Raw genomic sequence first — 21,620 nt, 5'->3', positions numbered from 1 at the left:
ATCCTGTAATGTTACACTTGATCTCTACAGTAACGACCCCAATCTCTTAATTTCCATACTGTAATGATACACTCGATCTCTACAGTAACGATCTTAATCCTTTAATTCCCATCCTGTAATGATACCCTTGTTCTCTACAGTAACGATCTTAATCCTTTAATTCCCATCCTGTAATGATACCCTTGTTCTCTACATTAACGACCCCAATCCTTTAATTCCTATTCTGTAATGTTACACTTGATCTCTACAGTAACGACATCAATCCTTTAATTTCCATTCTGTAATGTTACACTTGATGTCAACAGTAACGACCTTAATCTTTTAATTCACATCTTGTAATTTTACCTTCGATCTCTACAGTAACGACTCCAATCTTTTAATTCACATACTGTAATGTGACACTTTATCTTTAGAGTAACAACCACATTCCTTTAATTCCGATCCTGTAATGATACACTTGATCTCTACAGTAACTACCCCAATCCTTTTATTCCCACACTGTATTGTTACACTTGATCTCTACAGTAACGACCCCAATCTTGTAATTCACATCCTGTAATGTGACACTTTATCTCCACAGTAACGACCTTACTCCTTTAATTCCCATCCTGTAATGATACCCTTGTTCTCTACATTAACGACCCCAATCCTTTAATTCCTATCCTGTAATGTTACACTTGATTTCTACAGTAACGACATCAATCCTTTAATTTCCATTCTGTAATGTCACACTTAATGACAACAGTAACGACCTTAATCTTTTAATTTACATCCGGTAATTTTACCTTCGATCTCTACAGTAACGACCCCAATCTTTTAATTCTCATTCTACAATGTTACATAGGATTTCTTAGGTAACGACCCCAATCATTTAATTTCCATCCTGTAATGATACATTCGATCTCCACAGTAACGATCTTAATCCTTTAATTCCCATCCTGTAATTATACCCCTTATTCTCTACATTAACGACCCCAATCCTTTAATTCCTATCCTGTAATGTTACACTTGATTTCTACAGTAACGACATCAATCCTTTAATTTCCATTCTGTAATGTCACACTTGATGACAACAGTAACGACCTTAATCTTTTAATTTACATCCGGTAATTTTACCTTCGATGTCTACAGTAACGACTCCAATCTTTTAATTCACATCCTGTAATTTTACCTTCGATCTCTTCAGTAACGATCTTAATTTTTTAATTTCCATCCTGTAATGATACACTTGATCTCTACAGTAACGACCCCAAACTTGTAATTCACATTCTGTAATGTGACACTTTATCTCTACAGTAACGACCCCAATCCTTTAATTCCGATCCTGTAATGATACATTTCATATCTACATTACGACCCCAATTCTTTTATTCCCATCCTGTAATGTTACACTTGATCTCCACAGTAACGACCCTAATCCTTTAATTCACATCCTGTAATGTCACACTTGATTTCCATAGTAACGACCCTAATCCTTTAATTTCCATCCTTTAATGTTACACTTGATGTCAACAGTAACGACCCCAATCTTTTAATTTCGATCTTGTAATGATACACTTGATCTCTACAGCAACGATCTCAATCCCTTAATTCACATCCTGTAATGTTACACTTGATCTCTACAGTAACGACCCCAATCCTTTAATTTCCATCCTGTTATGTTACTCTCGATCTCTACAGTAACGACGTCAATCCTTTAATTCCCATCCTGTAATGGTACATTTTATCGCCACAGTAACGACCCCAATCCTTTAATTCACATCCTCTAACGTTACACTTCATCTCCACAGTAACGACCCTAATCCTTTAATTCACATCCTGTAATTTTACTTTCGATCTCTACAGTAACGACCCCAATCCCTTAATTTCTATCCTGTAATGTGACACTCGATCTCTACAGTAACGACCCCAATCTCTTAATTTCCATCCTGTAATGATACACTCGATTTCTTCAGTAACGATCTTAATCCTTTAATTCCCATCCTGTAATGATACCCTTGTTCTTTACATTAACGACCCCAATCCTTTAATTCCTATTCTGTAATGTTACACTTGATCTCTACAGTAACGACATCAATCTTTTAATTTTTATTCTGTAATGTTTCACTTGATGTCAACAGTAACGACCTTAATCTTTTAATTCACATCCTGTAATTTTACCTTGGATCTCTACAGTAACGACTCCAATCTTTTAATTCACATCCTGTAATGTGACACTTTATCTTTACAGTAACAACCACAATCCTTTAATTCCGATCCTGTAATGATGCACTTGATCTCTACAGTAACGACCCCAATCCGTTAATTCCCATCCTGTAATGTTACACTTGATCTCCACAGTAACGACCCCAAACCTTTAATTCGCATCTTCTAACGTTACACTTGATCTCCACAGTAACGACCCTACTTCTTTAATTCACATCCTGTAATTTTACCTTCGATCTCTACAGTAACGACATCAATCCTTTTATTCCCATCCTGTAATGATACACTTGTTCTCTACAGTAACGACCCCAATCCTTTAATTCCTATCCTGTAATGTTAAACTTGATATCTACAGTAACGACGCCATTCCTTTAATTCCCATCCTGTAATGTCACACTTGATCTCTACAGTAACGACCCCAATCTTTTAATTGTCATCCTACAATGTTACACATGATCTCTTAGGTAACGACTCCAATCCTTTTATTCCCATATTGCAAGGTTACACAGGATCTCTACAGTAACGATCTCAATTTTTTAATTCACATTCTGTAATGTTACATTTGATCTGTACAGTTACGACCCCAATCCTTTAATTCCCATGACTGTAATTTTACACTTTATCTGTACAGTAACGACCCCAATCCTTTAATTTTCATCCTGTAATGTGACACTCGATCTCTACAGTAACAACCACAATCATTTAATTTCCATCCTGCAATGTTACACATGATCTCCACAGTAACGACCCCAATATTTAATTGTCATCCTACAATGTTACACATGATCTCTTAGTTAACGACTCCAATCCTTTTATTCCCATATTGTAAGGTTACACAGGATCTCTACAGTAACGACCTCAATTTTTTAATTCACATTCTGTAATGTTACACTTGATCTGTACAGTTACGACCCCAATCCTTTAATTCCCATAACTGTAATTTTACATTTTATCTGTACAGTAACGACCCCAATCCTTTAATTTCCATACTGTAATGTGACACTCGATCTCTATAGTAACAACCTCAATCCTTTAATTTCCATCCTGTAATGTTTAACTTGATCTCCACAGTAACGACTCCAATCACATAATTCTCATCCTCCAATGTTACACATGATCTCTACAGTAACGACCTCGGTTATTTAATTCCCATCCTGTAACGTCTCACTTCATCTCTACACTAACGACCACAATCTTATAATTCACATTCTGTAATGTTACACTCGATCTCTACAGTAACGACCCCAATCTCTTAATTTCCATCCTGTAATGATACACTCGATCTCTACAGTAACGATCTTAATCCTTTAATTCCCATCCTGTAATGATACCCTTGTTCTCTACATTAACGACCCCAATCCTTTAATTCCTATTCTGTAATGTTACACTTGATCTCTACAGTAACGACATCAATCCTTTAATTTCCATTCTGTAATGTTACACTTGATGTCAACAGTAACGACCTTAATCTTTTAATTCACATCTTGTAATTTTACCTTCGATCTCTACAGTAACGACTCCAATCTTTTAATTCACATACTGTAATGTGACACTTTATCTTTAGAGTAACAACCACATTCCTTTAATTCCGATCCTGTAATGATACACTTGATCTCTACAGTAACGACCCCAATCCGTTAATTCCCATCCTGTAATGTTACACTTGATCTCCACAGTAACGACCCCAAACTTTTGATTCACATCTTCTAACGTTACACTTGATCTCCACAGTAACGACCCTAATTCTTTAATTCCCATCCTGTAATTTTCCCTCGATATCTACAGTAACGACGCCTATCCTTTAATTCCCATCCTGTAATGTCACACTTGATCTCTACAGTAACGACTCCAATCGCATAATTCTCATCCTGCAATGTTACACATGATCTGTTTGGTAACTACCCCAATCCTTTTATTCCCACACTGTATTGTTACACATGATCTCTACAGTAACGACCCCAATCTTTTAATTGTCATCCTACAATGTTACACATGATCTCTTAGGTAACGACTCCAATCCTTTTATTCCCATATTGCAAGGTTACACAGGATCTCTACAGTAACGACTTCAATTTTTTAATTCACATTCTGTAATGTTACACTTGATCTGTACAGTTACGACCCCAATCCTTTAATTCCCATAACTGTAATTTTACATTTTATCTGTACAGTAACGACCCCAATCCTATAATTTCCATCCTGTAATGTGACACTAGACCTCTATAGTAACAACCTCAATCCTTTAATTTCCCTCCTGTAATGTTTAACTTGATCTCTACAGTAACGACTCCAATCACATAATTCTCATTCTCCAATGTTACACATGATCTCTACAGTAACGACCTCGGTTATTTAATTCCCATCCTGTAACGTCTCACTTCATCTCTACAGTAACGACCACAATCTTATAATTCACATTCTGTAATGTTACAGTTGATCTCTGCAATTACCACCCCAGTTCTTTAATTCCCATCCTGTAAGGTCACACTTGATCTCTACAGTAACGACATCAATCCTTTAATTTCCATCCTAAAATGTTACACTTGATGTCAACAGTAATGACCCCAATCTTTAATTCACATCCTGTATTGTGACACTCGATCTCTACAGTAAAGATCTCAATCCTTTAATTCACATCCTGTAATGTTACACTTGATCTCTACAGTAACGACCCCAATCTCTTAATTTCCATACTGTAATGATACACTCGATCTCTACAGTAACGATCTTAATCCTTTAATTCCCATCCTGTAATGATACCCTTGTTCTCTACAGTAACGATCTTAATCCTTTAATTCCCATCCTGTAATGATACCCTTGTTCTCTACATTAACGACCCCAATCCTTTAATTCCTATTCTGTAATGTTACACTTGATCTCTACAGTAACGACATCAATCCTTTAATTTCCATTCTGTAATGTTACACTTGATGTCAACAGTAACGACCTTAATCTTTTAATTCACATCTTGTAATTTTACCTTCGATCTCTACAGTAACGACTCCAATCTTTTAATTCACATACTGTAATGTGACACTTTATCTTTAGAGTAACAACCACATTCCTTTAATTCCGATCCTGTAATGATACACTTGATCTCTACAGTAACGACCCCAATCCGTTAATTCCCATCCTGTAATGTTACACTTGATCTCCACAGTAACGACCCCAAACTTTTGATTCACATCTTCTAACGTTACACTTGATCTCCACAGTAACGACCCTAATTCTTTAATTCACATCCTGTAATTTTCCCTCGATATCTACAGTAACGACGCCTATCCTTTAATTCCCATCCTGTAATGTCACACTTGATCTCTACAGTAACGACTCCAATCGCATAATTCTCATCCTGCAATGTTACACATGATCTGTTTGGTAACTACCCCAATCCTTTTATTCCCACACTGTATTGTTACACTTGATCTCTACAGTAACGACCCCAATCTTGTAATTCACATCCTGTAATGTGACACTTTATCTCCACAGTAACGACCTTACTCCTTTAATTCCCATCCTGTAATGATACCCTTGTTCTCTACATTAACGACCCCAATCCTTTAATTCCTATCCTGTAATGTTACACTTGATTTCTACAGTAACGACATCAATCCTTTAATTTCCATTCTGTAATGTCACACTTAATGACAACAGTAACGACCTTAATCTTTTAATTTACATCCGGTAATTTTACCTTCGATCTCTACAGTAACGACCCCAATCTTTTAATTCTCATTCTACAATGTTACATAGGATTTCTTAGGTAACGACCCCAATCATTTAATTTCCATCCTGTAATGATACATTCGATCTCCACAGTAACGATCTTAATCCTTTAATTCCCATCCTGTAATTATACCCCTTATTCTCTACATTAACGACCCCAATCCTTTAATTCCTATCCTGTAATGTTACACTTGATTTCTACAGTAACGACATCAATCCTTTAATTTCCATTCTGTAATGTCACACTTGATGACAACAGTAACGACCTTAATCTTTTAATTTACATCCGGTAATTTTACCTTCGATGTCTACAGTAACGACTCCAATCTTTTAATTCACATCCTGTAATTTTACCTTCGATCTCTTCAGTAACGATCTTAATTTTTTAATTTCCATCCTGTAATGATACACTTGATCTCTACAGTAACGACCCCAAACTTGTAATTCACATTCTGTAATGTGACACTTTATCTCTACAGTAACGACCCCAATCCTTTAATTCCGATCCTGTAATGATACATTTCATATCTACATTACGACCCCAATTCTTTTATTCCCATCCTGTAATGTTACACTTGATCTCCACAGTAACGACCCTAATCCTTTAATTCACATCCTGTAATGTCACACTTGATTTCCATAGTAACGACCCTAATCCTTTAATTTCCATCCTTAATGTTACACTTGATGTCAACAGTAACGACCCCAATCTTTTAATTTCGATCTTGTAATGATACACTTGATCTCTACAGCAACGATCTCAATCCCTTAATTCACATCCTGTAATGTTACACTTGATCTCTACAGTAACGACCCCAATCCTTTAATTTCCATCCTGTTATGTTACTCTCGATCTCTACAGTAACGACGTCAATCCTTTAATTCCCATCCTGTAATGGTACATTTTATCGCCACAGTAACGACCCCAATCCTTTAATTCACATCCTCTAACGTTACACTTCATCTCCACAGTAACGACCCTAATCCTTTAATTCACATCCTGTAATTTTACTTTCGATCTCTACAGTAACGACCCCAATCCCTTAATTTCTATCCTGTAATGTGACACTCGATCTCTACAGTAACGACCCCAATCTCTTAATTTCCATCCTGTAATGATACACTCGATTTCTTCAGTAACGATCTTAATCCTTTAATTCCCATCCTGTAATGATACCCTTGTTCTTTACATTAACGACCCCAATCCTTTAATTCCTATTCTGTAATGTTACACTTGATCTCTACAGTAACGACATCAATCTTTTAATTTTTATTCTGTAATGTTTCACTTGATGTCAACAGTAACGACCTTAATCTTTTAATTCACATCCTGTAATTTTACCTTGGATCTCTACAGTAACGACTCCAATCTTTTAATTCACATCCTGTAATGTGACACTTTATCTTTACAGTAACAACCACAATCCTTTAATTCCGATCCTGTAATGATGCACTTGATCTCTACAGTAACGACCCCAATCCGTTAATTCCCATCCTGTAATGTTACACTTGATCTCCACAGTAACGACCCCAAACCTTTAATTCGCATCTTCTAACGTTACACTTGATCTCCACAGTAACGACCCTACTTCTTTAATTCACATCCTGTAATTTTACCTTCGATCTCTACAGTAACGACATCAATCCTTTTATTCCCATCCTGTAATGATACACTTGTTCTCTACAGTAACGACCCCAATCTTTAATTCCTATCCTGTAATGTTAAACTTGATATCTACAGTAACGACGCCATTCCTTTAATTCCCATCCTGTAATGTCACACTTGATCTCTACAGTAACGACCCCAATCTTTTAATTGTCATCCTACAATGTTACACATGATCTCTTAGGTAACGACTCCAATCCTTTTATTCCCATATTGCAAGGTTACACAGGATCTCTACAGTAACGATCTCAATTTTTTAATTCACATTCTGTAATGTTACATTTGATCTGTACAGTTACGACCCCAATCCTTTAATTCCCATGACTGTAATTTTACACTTTATCTGTACAGTAACGACCCCAATCCTTTAATTTTCATCCTGTAATGTGACACTCGATCTCTACAGTAACAACCACAATCATTTAATTTCCATCCTGCAATGTTACACATGATCTCCACAGTAACGACCCCAATATTTAATTGTCATCCTACAATGTTACACATGATCTCTTAGTTAACGACTCCAATCCTTTTATTCCCATATTGCAAGGTTACACAGGATCTCTACAGTAACGACCTCAATTTTTTAATTCACATTCTGTAATGTTACACTTGATCTGTACAGTTACGACCCCAATCCTTTAATTCCCATAACTGTAATTTTACATTTTATCTGTACAGTAACGACCCCAATCCTTTAATTTCCATACTGTAATGTGACACTCGATCTCTATAGTAACAACCTCAATCCTTTAATTTCCATCCTGTAATGTTTAACTTGATCTCCACAGTAACGACTCCAATCACATAATTCTCATCCTCCAATGTTACACATGATCTCTACAGTAACGACCTCGGTTATTTAATTCCCATCCTGTAACGTCTCACTTCATCTCTACACTAACGACCACAATCTTATAATTCACATTCTGTAATGTTACACTCGATCTCTACAGTAACGACCCCAATCTCTTAATTTCCATCCTGTAATGATACACTCGATCTCTACAGTAACGATCTTAATCCTTTAATTCCCATCCTGTAATGATACCCTTGTTCTCTACATTAACGACCCCAATCCTTTAATTCCTATTCTGTAATGTTACACTTGATCTCTACAGTAACGACATCAATCCTTTAATTTCCATTCTGTAATGTTACACTTGATGTCAACAGTAACGACCTTAATCTTTTAATTCACATCTTGTAATTTTACCTTCGATCTCTACAGTAACGACTCCAATCTTTTAATTCACATACTGTAATGTGACACTTTATCTTTAGAGTAACAACCACATTCCTTTAATTCCGATTCTGTAATGATACACTTGATCTCTACAGTAACGACCCCAATCCGTTAATTCCCATCCTGTAATGTTACACTTGATCTCCACAGTAACGACCCCAAACTTTTGATTCACATCTTCTAACGTTACACTTGATCTCCACAGTAACGACCCTAATTCTTTAATTCACATCCTGTAATTTTCCCTCGATATCTACAGTAACGACGCCTATCCTTTAATTCCCATCCTGTAATGTCACACTTGATCTCTACAGTAACGACTCCAATCGCATAATTCTCATCCTGCAATGTTACACATGATCTGTTTGGTAACTACCCCAATCCTTTTATTCCCACACTGTATTGTTACACTTGATCTCTACAGTAACGACTCCAATCTTTTAATTCAGATACTGTAATGTGACACTTTATCTTTAGAGTAACAACCACATTCCTTTAATTCCGATCCTGTAATGTTACACTTGATCTCTACAGTAACGACCCCAATCCGTTAATTCCCATCCTGTAATGTTACACTTGATCTCCACAGTAACGACCCCAAAGTTTTATTCAACGTTTTTACCAGAAAAAGTTGATCTGATGATATCATAATTCCTGGTTAGCACTTTCAGTTTTTACCTGCAATTTTAATTGACTTAAGTTCAATACCAAACTAGACAGTTAAAAAAGTGTACCAACTTTGCTTTAATCTAATTCACATATTTTCAACTATCGGTATTCCATAGCTGACGATTTGGTTGTTTTTTTTTATTTCGCGCAAAATTTCAAAGAATGACAAAATATTTGTCAGGTAAAATTTTCCCTTTGTAAACACATGATGATTTTCCAAAGTATCTTTCATCATACCTTTCAAAACTTTTTCCACACATAATGTAAGACTGGAAGCAATTTTTATCACCTTTCTTGTAAAAAAGAGTAACGTTAGTTAATATCCGATCTTTTGGTACTTGCACACTATTCAAAAAATAAGGCTTAGATATATCACAATTTTCATAAACTGTTAGATTAATCTAAATCTAATCATGTATTACTTTTGTCACAGATTGGTAACACTAGAACATCACATAAGACAAATATATATGTAGAAACGGCTTGTTTGGGTTGAGAAAAATTTTTATGCAGAGGATATCCTCTGCATAAAAAAAATTTCTCAACCCGAACCAGCCGTTTTACAGTGGCGGCGCTTAGGGGGGGGGGCTTAAGCCCCCCCCTCAGCCCCCCAATATTGTTACCTACATATATTCATAAAATATAGAAAACACAATCGTCGTTGTTGCTTAACAATAACATCAAAGAGACATAGATCTGTGGAATTCAACGTCTTCATTAAGATGAAAGATAGTTAGCCTGATAGTGACCTTACTTTTCCTCAGTGTATTAACTTCACATGGGATAATTAGTTTCTGCTATGTAAACTATGTCTTTATGTCATATTTCTTTTGATTTGTAGCTTTACTCTTAATGGTATATTAAATGTTCAATCTAAGCTAATCTTGGTTTTCTTTATTATCATGTATTACCTTGGGTGGAATTTAGGTGAGCTTCCTCTTTTACATATACACATATTTTCATAAACAGATCATTTCTAATTTGTGATAATGAATTATTAATCAAAGTATGAGTTTCCAATGAAAATTGGCCAAGCGTGTTAAGGCGTGCGACTCGTAATCTGAGGGTCGCGGGTTCGCATCCCCGTCGCGCCAAACATGCTCGCCCTTTCAGCTGTGGGGGCGTTATAATGTGACGATCAATCCCACTATTCGTTGGTAAAAGAGTAGCCCAAGAGTTGGCGGTGGGTGGTGATGACTAGCTGCCTTCCCTCTAGTCTTACACTGCTAAATTAGGGACGGCTAGCACAGATAGCCCTCGAGTAGCTTTGTGCGAAATTCAAAAACAAACAAACAAACAAACCAATGAAAATTGCATTGAAAACGCAGTTCAAAATAGCACACCTTTCTGAAATGTACCTTGGTATTTACATTATTATAATTTACCATCTATACTTCATATTGATGGCATTTTGGGAAGCCCCACCACAGTTTACCTCAACCCCCCCCCCCCAAAGAAAATATCCTGGCGCTGCCACTGCGTTTTTACACATATATTTTTTTCTAGAAGTGAGTTTTTTCGTCATCACTGACCACATAAGACAAAATAGATAATTTATTCACAAAAAAACATTACATATAGAAACGCTTTCCGAAGGTAAATATTTATTCTTCAGGAAAACTTTCAGGTTCTTGTTTTATTCTTATATATTATTTTTAAAATATTTAAAATTGAAGTTTTTACTTACAGATGGTGGCGTTAATGCAGCTTCTTCTGGGCGGTATCCTTAATGTTTCATTTTATTAGTTTGAAGTTATGATTGGATTTATTATATTTTGAAATTCTTGTTGAACTTATCGTATACCAAAATTAAAACCGTTACATAGTTTTAAAAGTTAAAAACATATATTTTATAAAACATCACACACTGGTACGATATGTACTTTTTTTTGTACAACATTTTAAGCTGTAATTCGTTAATTCAAAACATCTTTTAAACATTAAAAAGTAAGGTAAGATTAGTTATAATATTAACACTACTTCTGCTGTACTATTACTTGTTTAGATACCTTTTACTCAGAGAATTTTAGGCCGAATTTTGAAATAACTTATTTCTAGAGCCCTACAGTACTTGTGGTCTATAACTTCAGCTTGTGCTGTTATGAGGAAGAAACTGATAGTGATATACAATTATAATGAATGTATTAACATGAGCTTCTTTGATGATATAATTTCAAAGTCTGGTAAACCTAAGTAAAATTTATTCCTGTCAGTGAATGAATTTTTATAATTAGTAATAATGATATGCATAATAAATAGTACGGATCTGGGGGATAATGAGAGTATGACAGCTTGTGTGAGTACTGTTTATGGGCACAGTTTTTTTTAAGAACAGATAGTCACACAAGGTCATACACTACAAACAGTAAAAACAGACCACGAACAAGTTAAATGTAGTTTTTCACATTCATATACTATATATATTATCTAAAAGCTGATAGTGGTACTCAATAGCTTCGAAGTTAATCATTTCATAAGCTTATATTTATAACTTCAAGAAAATAAAGTATCACCTGTTCAGGCTAATAAATACATTAAAAGTGGTGAGACATTGGAGGATTGTAGATTAGCTATTGAAGTTTGAAGTGACTTGTTAGGAACAATGCACCTGTCAGTAAAGAACTTACAGAGGGTGGACAAAACAAGTGGCACTCTTGAAAATGTTTTTAATTTGTTATGTAATTTATTAGATAACAGAAAAACATGTAAAACTATATGTTTTTTAGAACAAACTTGATGAGACATGTACAAATATGATCTCAAATCCTACTTTTAACACTGGCTTTTATAAATAGCTGGACTTTTCTTGATTTTAGTTACATATACTCATAAATAATGTTGTGCACCTGCTGTAGTTTCTTAATGGTCTTGAACTCAAAGAGTAACATTATTTTAATGAAGTGTTTTTAGTAAAAATATGTTGTGTTTTGTACTTCCATTCTAACTATTAACAACATGAGTGCAAGGCAATTTTTAAGTATAAAAATAATTTTTTGTCTTATAGTTTCTTCCTTCATTTGCATAATCTTGGGAACCTCCTAAAAGAATATCTGACATTTTCAAGGTAAATATTTATACTGTATTTTTAATTTTCTGTACCATATCATTTACTCCAGCTATTATCATCAGTGTACAATGCAATGAAATAATTAGAAAATATGAACAAAATATATACCTTTTATCTTTTTATAGAATATCTTCAAAATATTATCCTTTTTTAAACCCATAACATCAGACCTTTCCTATTCACACATAGTTAACTTTTAATGTTTTATTTTCTTTCTTATTCTATACCATTTAATCATCTTTACACAAGTCAACAGTGCCTTCAAGGCACATTACAGTTTCTTTGGGAAACATAACTTTTCTGCAAACTTTTCATTCGCTACATAATATTATATGCATTGAAAACTGACACAAAGTATGATGTATAATTAAACAAATTTTCAAAACTTTTTAGTTATGCATTTTGAAACATAAATAATACATAATTTACTAAAATATAATAGTATGACCTAAATACAGTTTGAAGTTATATTCCGTATCAACATCATTTGAGATTTGACTCATTGTTTTTAAACAGTAGCAAACACACAGGCTAATTGAAGATGAGATAACCAAATGGGATCACAACTTTGAGTACCAAAGGTCATGACTGAAAATGTTAGGTTAGTGTCTAATTGTTCAAAAGGTTAATCACATATGTGAGTTGAATGGAGCTCAAAACTATCTGTTAGAACAATTACCCTCCTCAAAAACTACCTCTACAGGGCAAAGTATTTCCTTGGTCAAGTGACACTTTTATGGGTTTTATGAGTGGTCATATAAAAATCACCTGTGGAACATGTATCCCTGGCACTTGTGAATTATGTGATCCATAAGACCATTGGACCTTTCATTATATATCTTCTTCAAACTACAAATATACTATACGTAACGGTGAGAATTACAAAGTTTCACTATTTGGGTACTATTTTCTGCATCTCTCTAGTACCCTCGTAACCTGCATTTGCTTGCATCTTAACCCTTTCATGATGGTCTCAGTATAATATATATACAAATTAAATATTTACATTAAGTGGGGCCATTATGTTTGATTCAGTACATAAGTCATATCTCAAAAAGTAAAAAAGACAGGAGGTTCTTATTTTATATTCTAGTTTGTTAGTATTGTTAATTTGAGTTTTTAATTCATATAAAAACTATAGACTTAGTACTTTGACATCATAAACATTTAATCTGAACTAGTCCTGCATTCACTGTATCACATTGCATACAAAAATTGATATTTAAGTGTATTCTTTTAATATTTACTTAATTAATAATTTAATTAATATATAACACTAAAATTTGAACTATAATCTACAGTTTGATACCACACTTACTAATGTAGATTCATAAAATAATAGTTCAATAAAAATTTGAATACAAGTTAACAAATCCAATAATATTGTGATCCATCATGATAGGGTTAAGCTGCTTGTACTGAAACAGTGTTAAGAAACTTCCGAAACAGTTCTATCATAAATATTTCAACCTACATTACTGAAAATGTTCTGTTACAAGCAACTAATAGATACACCAGTTTCATAGATGTTATGTTTAAATTACTGTTTGTGAATTTCATATACTTATAATAATTTCTCCTACTCGTACATTGTCATTCAAAACAATATAAATATCTTGCATTACTCTTATTTAAAAAGCAACAGGTGAAATTGTTTTCTCTTAGGCATGATGTGAGTCTTACAGCTGTGGTATGTATATTGTGGTCGAAATGCCCCAGCCACCAACATGGGATTTAGGAACCAAGATCCTATAATTCCAGTCCTGCACAGTGAAACCTCAGCTACCTAGTTGGGTCTTGGCCAGTTGTGGTGATGGATCATGTCAAATTTGACCTGTGGTGCATGAATTATCTTCTGAGTGAATGCATATCTGTTCTGGATGTAGTGCAGTTCCCCCACTAGGATGCTAATCTTATATTGGTATGCCTATGATCTATGCAGATGGCCACTCCACTTTACCAATGTAGGATTCTAGTTGTAGTGTGACAGGTGATAAGTATGTTTTGGAAGTTAACATTTTCTTCCTCCCCACTAAGAGCCAATGTTAGAGACTGCAGATTGGGTTACTCTCAAAAAAAAAAAAGAGAGAGAGAGATGATATCTGAATGAGATGATTTTATGCATTACCAGGATAAAAGGGCTTCTTTTACGTAGGTGGAGAGCATCATGAGACAAATTTATCCAAGAGCAATTAAATGGAGAATAAAAGACTAGAGCCAGCAAGAAAGAATCAGACTAAGGATAAGAGTGGCAAAGGAAGGAAACCCCAGCAGGTTGAGTAATAGCTTTAGTGCAAGCAGAAGCAAATATTATTAGAAATACATTTTCCATTTACAAAAAAATGTTCTATTTTATTGGATGCTTTATTTAATGAAGGAAGTATAGTGAAATGTACAATACTTTGAAGTACATATAGCATAAAAGTTGAAGAAATGTGGTTCTGCTTACAACATTTTAAAGAATGTATATTTCTTTAATATACGTGGATAACTAAGGAGGGAAAAATATTTTCTCTTAGCTTCTTTTTGGTTTCCTATTCTATTTGGTTAATTTAAGAATTCTTCTCCAACTGGTGTATCTTTTGCTCTGGTTTATCTCATAACAACTACTTTTTAATTTGTTTTTTTTTTCCTTGAAGTGTTTATTTTATTTCCACATCTTGCTACAATACTATTATTTTCAGCTAAACTCCTTTGCATAAAATACTGTGTAGCCAAAAATGAACCAGATAAGCCTTTTTTTTACTCACTTTCACATTGATATGTCTTCTGCCTTGTGGATTCTAGTTTCTCATTGTACTGATTCCAGTCTTATTTTAGGACTTATGGAGTTATATATTTAATTATTGTTATTTACTTCTAAATATATTTACATTTATTATTTCGTTTATTAACGTGTAATTTTAGCCAATGTGATTGGATGCTACTATGACTGGGAAGTTTCTGCAGTGCATCCTTATAAGATGACTTTGGTGCTGTGAGTGTATCATATTAATGATTGAAATGTGCATTTTCTGAATGAACTTCCAAATTTATACATTTTATAAGCATCATATGATAATTTTGCTAAAATGCGAGGTGGGTGTAATATTGGCAGCAGTAGAGGATCAGCATTTTACAAGTTTAAAAGGTGAATCTTCTATTTCCTAAAAGAAATGGAAGATGGGTTAAATTTTTACTTGTCTCACAATTGGGTACTTTAAAGGACTACTAATATTTAATTTTTACTAAAAAACTATAAATTATGCAGGCCTGCAATGGTTTTATTGTTTTGAAATATTTTATATGTTGTGCAGTAATTTGTGTATACTGAATCTAAATATGACATCCATTTTTGTTCATTATGTACCAATTTTTACAAAATGTTATTTTCATTGGAATTGGGCCACATTTTGTTATGTTTAAAATGTTGACAACCACTGGCTCAAGATTTCTCTGGACCAGTCATGATGCAAGTTTTATCAGTCATTCTAGAACCAACAAGAAACATGCCATTTGTACATAAATGGTTAACAGGCTGCATGATGTGGCATTTATGGATAGTATTTGTTCATTTGTGTACTTTGACTTTTGTTTTTCTTTACAGTGTTATTTATTCATTGCTATGGTGATAAGAGGTTATGTAAATGACTCAAACATATTTTGTTATGTTAATGATAAATTTGTTGTAAAGAAACAAAGGCAAAATTTTATAGAATTTGGCAAACAAATGTATTATGCATATTTTGGGAAAAAACTTGGGGACCAAGATAAATCGTGGGCTCCACATGAAACTTGAACTGGTTGTGTCAAAGAAAGTAAAAGTAAGAAAGAGTCTTTACCTTCTGGAATTATAGTGATCTGGCATGAGTCTAGAAACCACAGTAATGACTGCTGTTTTTGCTCATGTAACATGCAAGATTACAACATACAAATTAAAAGGGGAATTTCTTAACTAAACCTTCAATCTTCTATAAAACCTGATGTACCTGTACCTATTCTCCCAGATACTCTTGTTACAGTTTCATCTCATTCTGAATCTATTGTCATGATGATAATAGGGACTTTTTTCAACCTGAAACTTATGGAAAGGTTTCACTGAGACATCAGGGATATGGAGGGGAGGTATATAGGAGAGTTTATTAATGGTGGTCATATCACTAGGATACTCCAAAAGCAATACATAAAAGACCATTACAAGTGGTTTTGAGATTAAAAGGCATAGATTTGACAGAAATGTCAAGATGAATGAGAATGCATATTTATGTGATGTCACTGTTATTCTCTTTTCTTCAGTTATAATGATTTGATCTAAATAAATTATCTTCCCAGTTCGTAAAAAAAATCTTCACATTATAGAAAAAAATTAACATTATTTTTGAAATTTGTTTAGTTAATTTATTGAAAATCCATTATGAAAAACAAAACTTTTATAAATGAAGTTTAGATTTGCAGGCCTGTGTTATTTTCAAAATTCTATTAGTCATATTCAGCTGTCCACTGCATAGTTGGGCAATAATACAAATATAGTGATGTGATGTAGGTGGCCAAAACTGTTTGATGTAGGACAAACATATTAAAATATGTATAAACATTTCACACCTGAGGGATTTGTTGGTAAGAAATCCACATAAAAAGCTTCTGTGTTACAATGAAATAAATAGAAAAAGTGTAAAGAACTTATATCATTTAAAATAACTAATGTTAAATAGATGTTTTAATGTTCACAACATTTTGGGCTGGAATCCCATTTTTCTGGTGATTTTAAAAATTGATAATAAGAAAGATTTTATTTTGTTGAATACATTTAAATGCTGTTACTTTTTTCTCACTTCCTCCCTCCGTGCTTATTCTTAAAGGCACTGGAATGAGTATTTATAAGTAAAAATGACATCTGAAACCTTTATTTTTAAATAATTCATTTTAATTAGATATTTATTTTAATTGTGTTGGTTATAAAGAATTCCAGAAACATTTTACAATTTTGCAATAAAGGGTAAACTCTCTCAACACTGTTGTAAGGGTTCATCATTGGTTACAAAGATAACATCACAATCTTGTAAATTTTAATACATAGAGAAAAGATGAAACGATAGTGTAGTTCAGTTGTTTATGTATGTATGTGTGTGTATATAATAACTTATAGGCAACAAGGGACCATTTGATTATTCAAGAATGTTCCCAAGAAGAAAAGTAAAAAAAAAAAAAAAAATTAAACTCACCATTTATTTTTCCAGAAATTCTTGATTTCTTTGAAACTCCCATAATGTTCTGATATCTGTTACTGTTGTTTACAGCTCATTCCATAAGCTAAGCACACTATTAGGGGAAAAAAACCCAAAAAAACTTCTAATTATAGTCTAGCCCATCTTTTTAAATAATTATTATTGTGTCCTATAGTCCTTAAGATATGGCTTTAAGGTATCAGAAGCTTTATCCTACTCTATAAACAAAATCTTGTAACTGTGAAAAAAAGAAAATTTTCTAATCTCTGACAATGGCTTTACTGAACTCATACTGTTAAGATGGCAAATTTTTCATCAGATTATTTTATGATAGTATAGAGGCTATACTGCTTACTGTCAGTTTGGTTATTACTTCTATGTAGAAGAAGCCTTTTTTGTTAATTTTATTTTAAATAATATGTTGGTCAGTGTTAGTGGTGGCCTTGTAGTTCACTTGTAACCTATGATTATTGTGAACTATAAAGGAACTGTTAACCAATTATACTGGCCTGTGCAGTTAGTATTTCTATTCTTTTTTTATGTTTTAAATACTTTGGCCAGCCTATATTTTAGCATAATGTAGTTAGTATTTTGTCAAATTATTTTGAAGTTCTTCTTATTTTTAGTATTATCAAATAAATTTAAAAATAATGCATTTTTGAGTAAAGAAAAAGATTTTAAAATTAGCAATATAATATCTTTTTAAGTCTATATTATTGTTTTTAAACCCTCATCATTAAAAACATCTTTTACAGATGAAGACCCCATGTGTTGACGTTTAACTATGATGCAGACTTTGTGGAAGTAAGGGAAGATAGCAGTGTTTATTGATTATTGACTAACATGACTTCCTTGTCAAATAACCCATCTGCCACAGAACACAAATATTCCATTCTGAGGAAGAGACTTGACCAGATGGGTTATCATCATCCTCTTGGCCTGGAATCTGTCTATCTTGTGGAAAGGTTGTTTGGTGATTTGATTCACACGACAGAGAGTCTCAAGCATGAAAAGTCAAGATCCTTGCAACCTCAGGTACTGATAATTTGTACACTGCCTGTAAGGCATATGCCCTTTAACTTGCTAGATACCTTATAGTGGTTGAAATTTGTGCAGTTTGTTAAAAAAAAATCTAAAGAAATTATTTGTGTAGAAACTTTTGTAACAGTTTTTTAGAGATAATTTTAACATTTTCTCTAATGTTAAAATGACCACATGATCACTTTTTATTTTTTAAGGATGAAGTAAACCTTAATCAATCATTCATAAAACAGATAAACTGGTATTCAGAAAATTAAAATACCTTTTATTGTCGCTGATAACAGTAATAATATTTTATTTAAAATGTATCATGATTACAATAAGAAATAATTAAGTAGCCAGAGAGTCAATTTACATGCATAAATTATTTCAATAGGATAAACATAAAAACAGTTGTTAACAAACAAGTATTTGTGTCATCAGAATATTTTGCTATCACACAGTATAATCAATAAATCTTACTAAGCTTCTATGGTGTCTTCTAATTAGAGAAAATTTCTGTATCTTTCAACCAGATAAAATTTAACACACTTTTGGGAAAGAACATTTTAAATCTCTTCTCTGTCCTTTGTTCATCAGTCTTCAGAATTATTCATTAAATGCCATTGCTCAACGCCAGAGGAGATATGATTAGAAACAATTGTTTAAACCACTTTCTTTACTGTAACATTAAAAGCCTAATTTTTAGTCTATCCAATCATATTTAAACATGGTATATAATTTTTTTCTACTATTAAAAACCACATGATGTGACATTATAAAAGGATGGCAACCAAGCTTCTACAAAAGTTAAGCAGAAAAGGACAAGGGAAATGCTTGAAAATCAAAAAAGATACCCCAAAGGCTTAGTAATCTTTTAACAAAAATAAAGCTATTCTTTGGGACAGGCAGAAAAAACTTAAAAATGGACAGGTACACTGTTTATAGGTGAAACTCCTTGAAGCTGTGTAGAAATGAAAGGGTGAATATTTTTGTTCATGAATTACATGGTAAAGAAAAAGTTCAGACTTTTGTCATTCATCCATGGGACATAGAACACTTAATCATTTTGACTGTTGCATCTTTGGAACATACTGTCACTCTAGAATTTGGGTGGCAAATAGAAAATATCTCATGATACTTTGTCCTCTCTTGTGATGCTGCTGCTGTCTCTTTTTGAGAACCTGTTGAAGTACCTGAATTATGCTGATGCTGCAGTTGGTTTCCAACTTTTATCTCTTTTGAATTTCCATCTCTTCACCAGTACATCTGTTATGGGTTGGAACATGTCTCAGGATAAATACATGGCCTCAGGGGTTTGGTCTTCTCTGGAACATATCTTTCATAATAGTGTTTTGGAACTCTCAGTTGTTCATTAGTCATGTTCTTAGTTTCTACCTCATCTTGTTGATTATTTGGTTTATGATCCATACCAACAATTCTACATTTATTTCATATATCAATTGTCAGGATGGGACATGCTCCAAGGATTTTTACTTCTGCATAATGGACTTCTCTTTTGGACCCACTCACATTAAGTTTATTTGAGAGCCTGTCATATATTTTGGGAGCTTTGAATTTGGTGGTAGATTGATAATTACAACCAGACAGGATTTGTCCTGTGGTGTGGTCACTCCATCCTTAGATATTTTGTTGGATTTTTTGCAGATGGGCATGCCAGTTATGGATGTCTTTGGCATTCCTCTCAATTTCAAAGTTCCCTCTTTAGGTCCCTGGTACCTTGCTCAGCAACTGAGGTTGTGGGTGCTTTCAACCAGGATTGCTTTCATCTCTTTCTGTATGTACGCCCTCCTTTTGATCTTCTCCCATGGTTCTTGGCATTAGTTTGCAACACACTTGTGTCGAGTCCTGATGGTAGCATAGTTTTGGCCATCTCAGTCTTAGTTTCTTCTTTACTGACTGGAGTCCAAGGTACCTCTTTTTCTGCTCTGTCTTTATTACTTTACTTTTACCTCATCTCTCTTTCTCTCTCTCTCTCTCTCACTTTTCAAAAAGTACCATCCTTATTTTTTTTTTCAAGTGTAAGATTTGTGCAGTCTTTTGCTTGCTGGTTTTGTTTCTCAGACCATGCAGCCTTTTAGTTATCCTGTTTTATCACTTGTTTTTTTCCTTTTGTTTTATCAATGAAAGTGATGCATTTTGCTGTTGGTTCACTTGCTGCTTATTACAAGCAGGCCATTCTACTGTTTGCTTATCTTTTGGTCTTCTTTACTTAGTTGCTTAGCCAAGGATTGCTGGTTTCTGCCATCACAGGTTATAGGTTGACCAACTGCTTTTATCATTCTTTATATGGCTTTAAACTTCCTTCTCCTGTTCTTTCCACTTTGTTTCAGTTTTTCCTACTTTATTGTCTATTTTCTTTGCTAAACTAGAGTATTGATATGTTTCTACAAGCTCATACCCAAATCCTGTTTGAACTCTTGGCCACTAACATCTTATACCATCTCTCTTCTTAAATCCTATTTTCCTATCTTTCTTGCTAGTTATTCTTGTCTCTGATGTAATTAGAGTATTGATATGTTTCTACAAGCTCATACCCAAATCCTGTTTGAACTCTTGGCCACTAACATCTTATACCATCTCTCTTCTTAAATCCTATTTTCCTATCTTTCTTGCTAGTTATTGTCACACATCTGATCTTTATGTCTCTGATGTCTTCCCTATTTTATCCAGAGCTTTCTTGATTTTATTCCCTGACTGCTTATTTCTTCCTAAGATTTGGTCAGCTCAGGAGGGAGGTTGTATCTTTTCAATTGATCTTGGCCCTCCATACTTGTACTGATCCTGATTGCCTTT

At 33.7% G+C, this 21,620-nt stretch overlaps 1 protein-coding gene across 1 annotated transcript in view; it reads left to right on the top strand.

The window, feature by feature from the left end:
• Window positions 1-11,176: 11,176 nt before the first annotated feature.
• The window catches only part of LOC143245971 (epithelial discoidin domain-containing receptor 1-like), a 38,502-nt gene continuing 28,058 nt past the window's right edge, over window positions 11,177-21,620 (top strand). Inside the window, 3 exon segments of the mRNA XM_076492223.1 lie at window positions 11,177-11,232; window positions 12,517-12,576; window positions 18,539-18,818. Coding sequence (XP_076348338.1) covers window positions 18,627-18,818 — 192 coding nt within the window. The 5' untranslated portion in view covers window positions 11,177-11,232; window positions 12,517-12,576; window positions 18,539-18,626.

The sequence above is a fragment of the Tachypleus tridentatus genome, chromosome 3 (assembly GCF_004210375.1).
Source record: "Tachypleus tridentatus isolate NWPU-2018 chromosome 3, ASM421037v1, whole genome shotgun sequence".
Lineage (NCBI taxonomy): Eukaryota > Metazoa > Arthropoda > Merostomata > Xiphosura > Limulidae > Tachypleus > Tachypleus tridentatus.
This window is presented reverse-complemented; position numbering and strand designations above follow the sequence as displayed.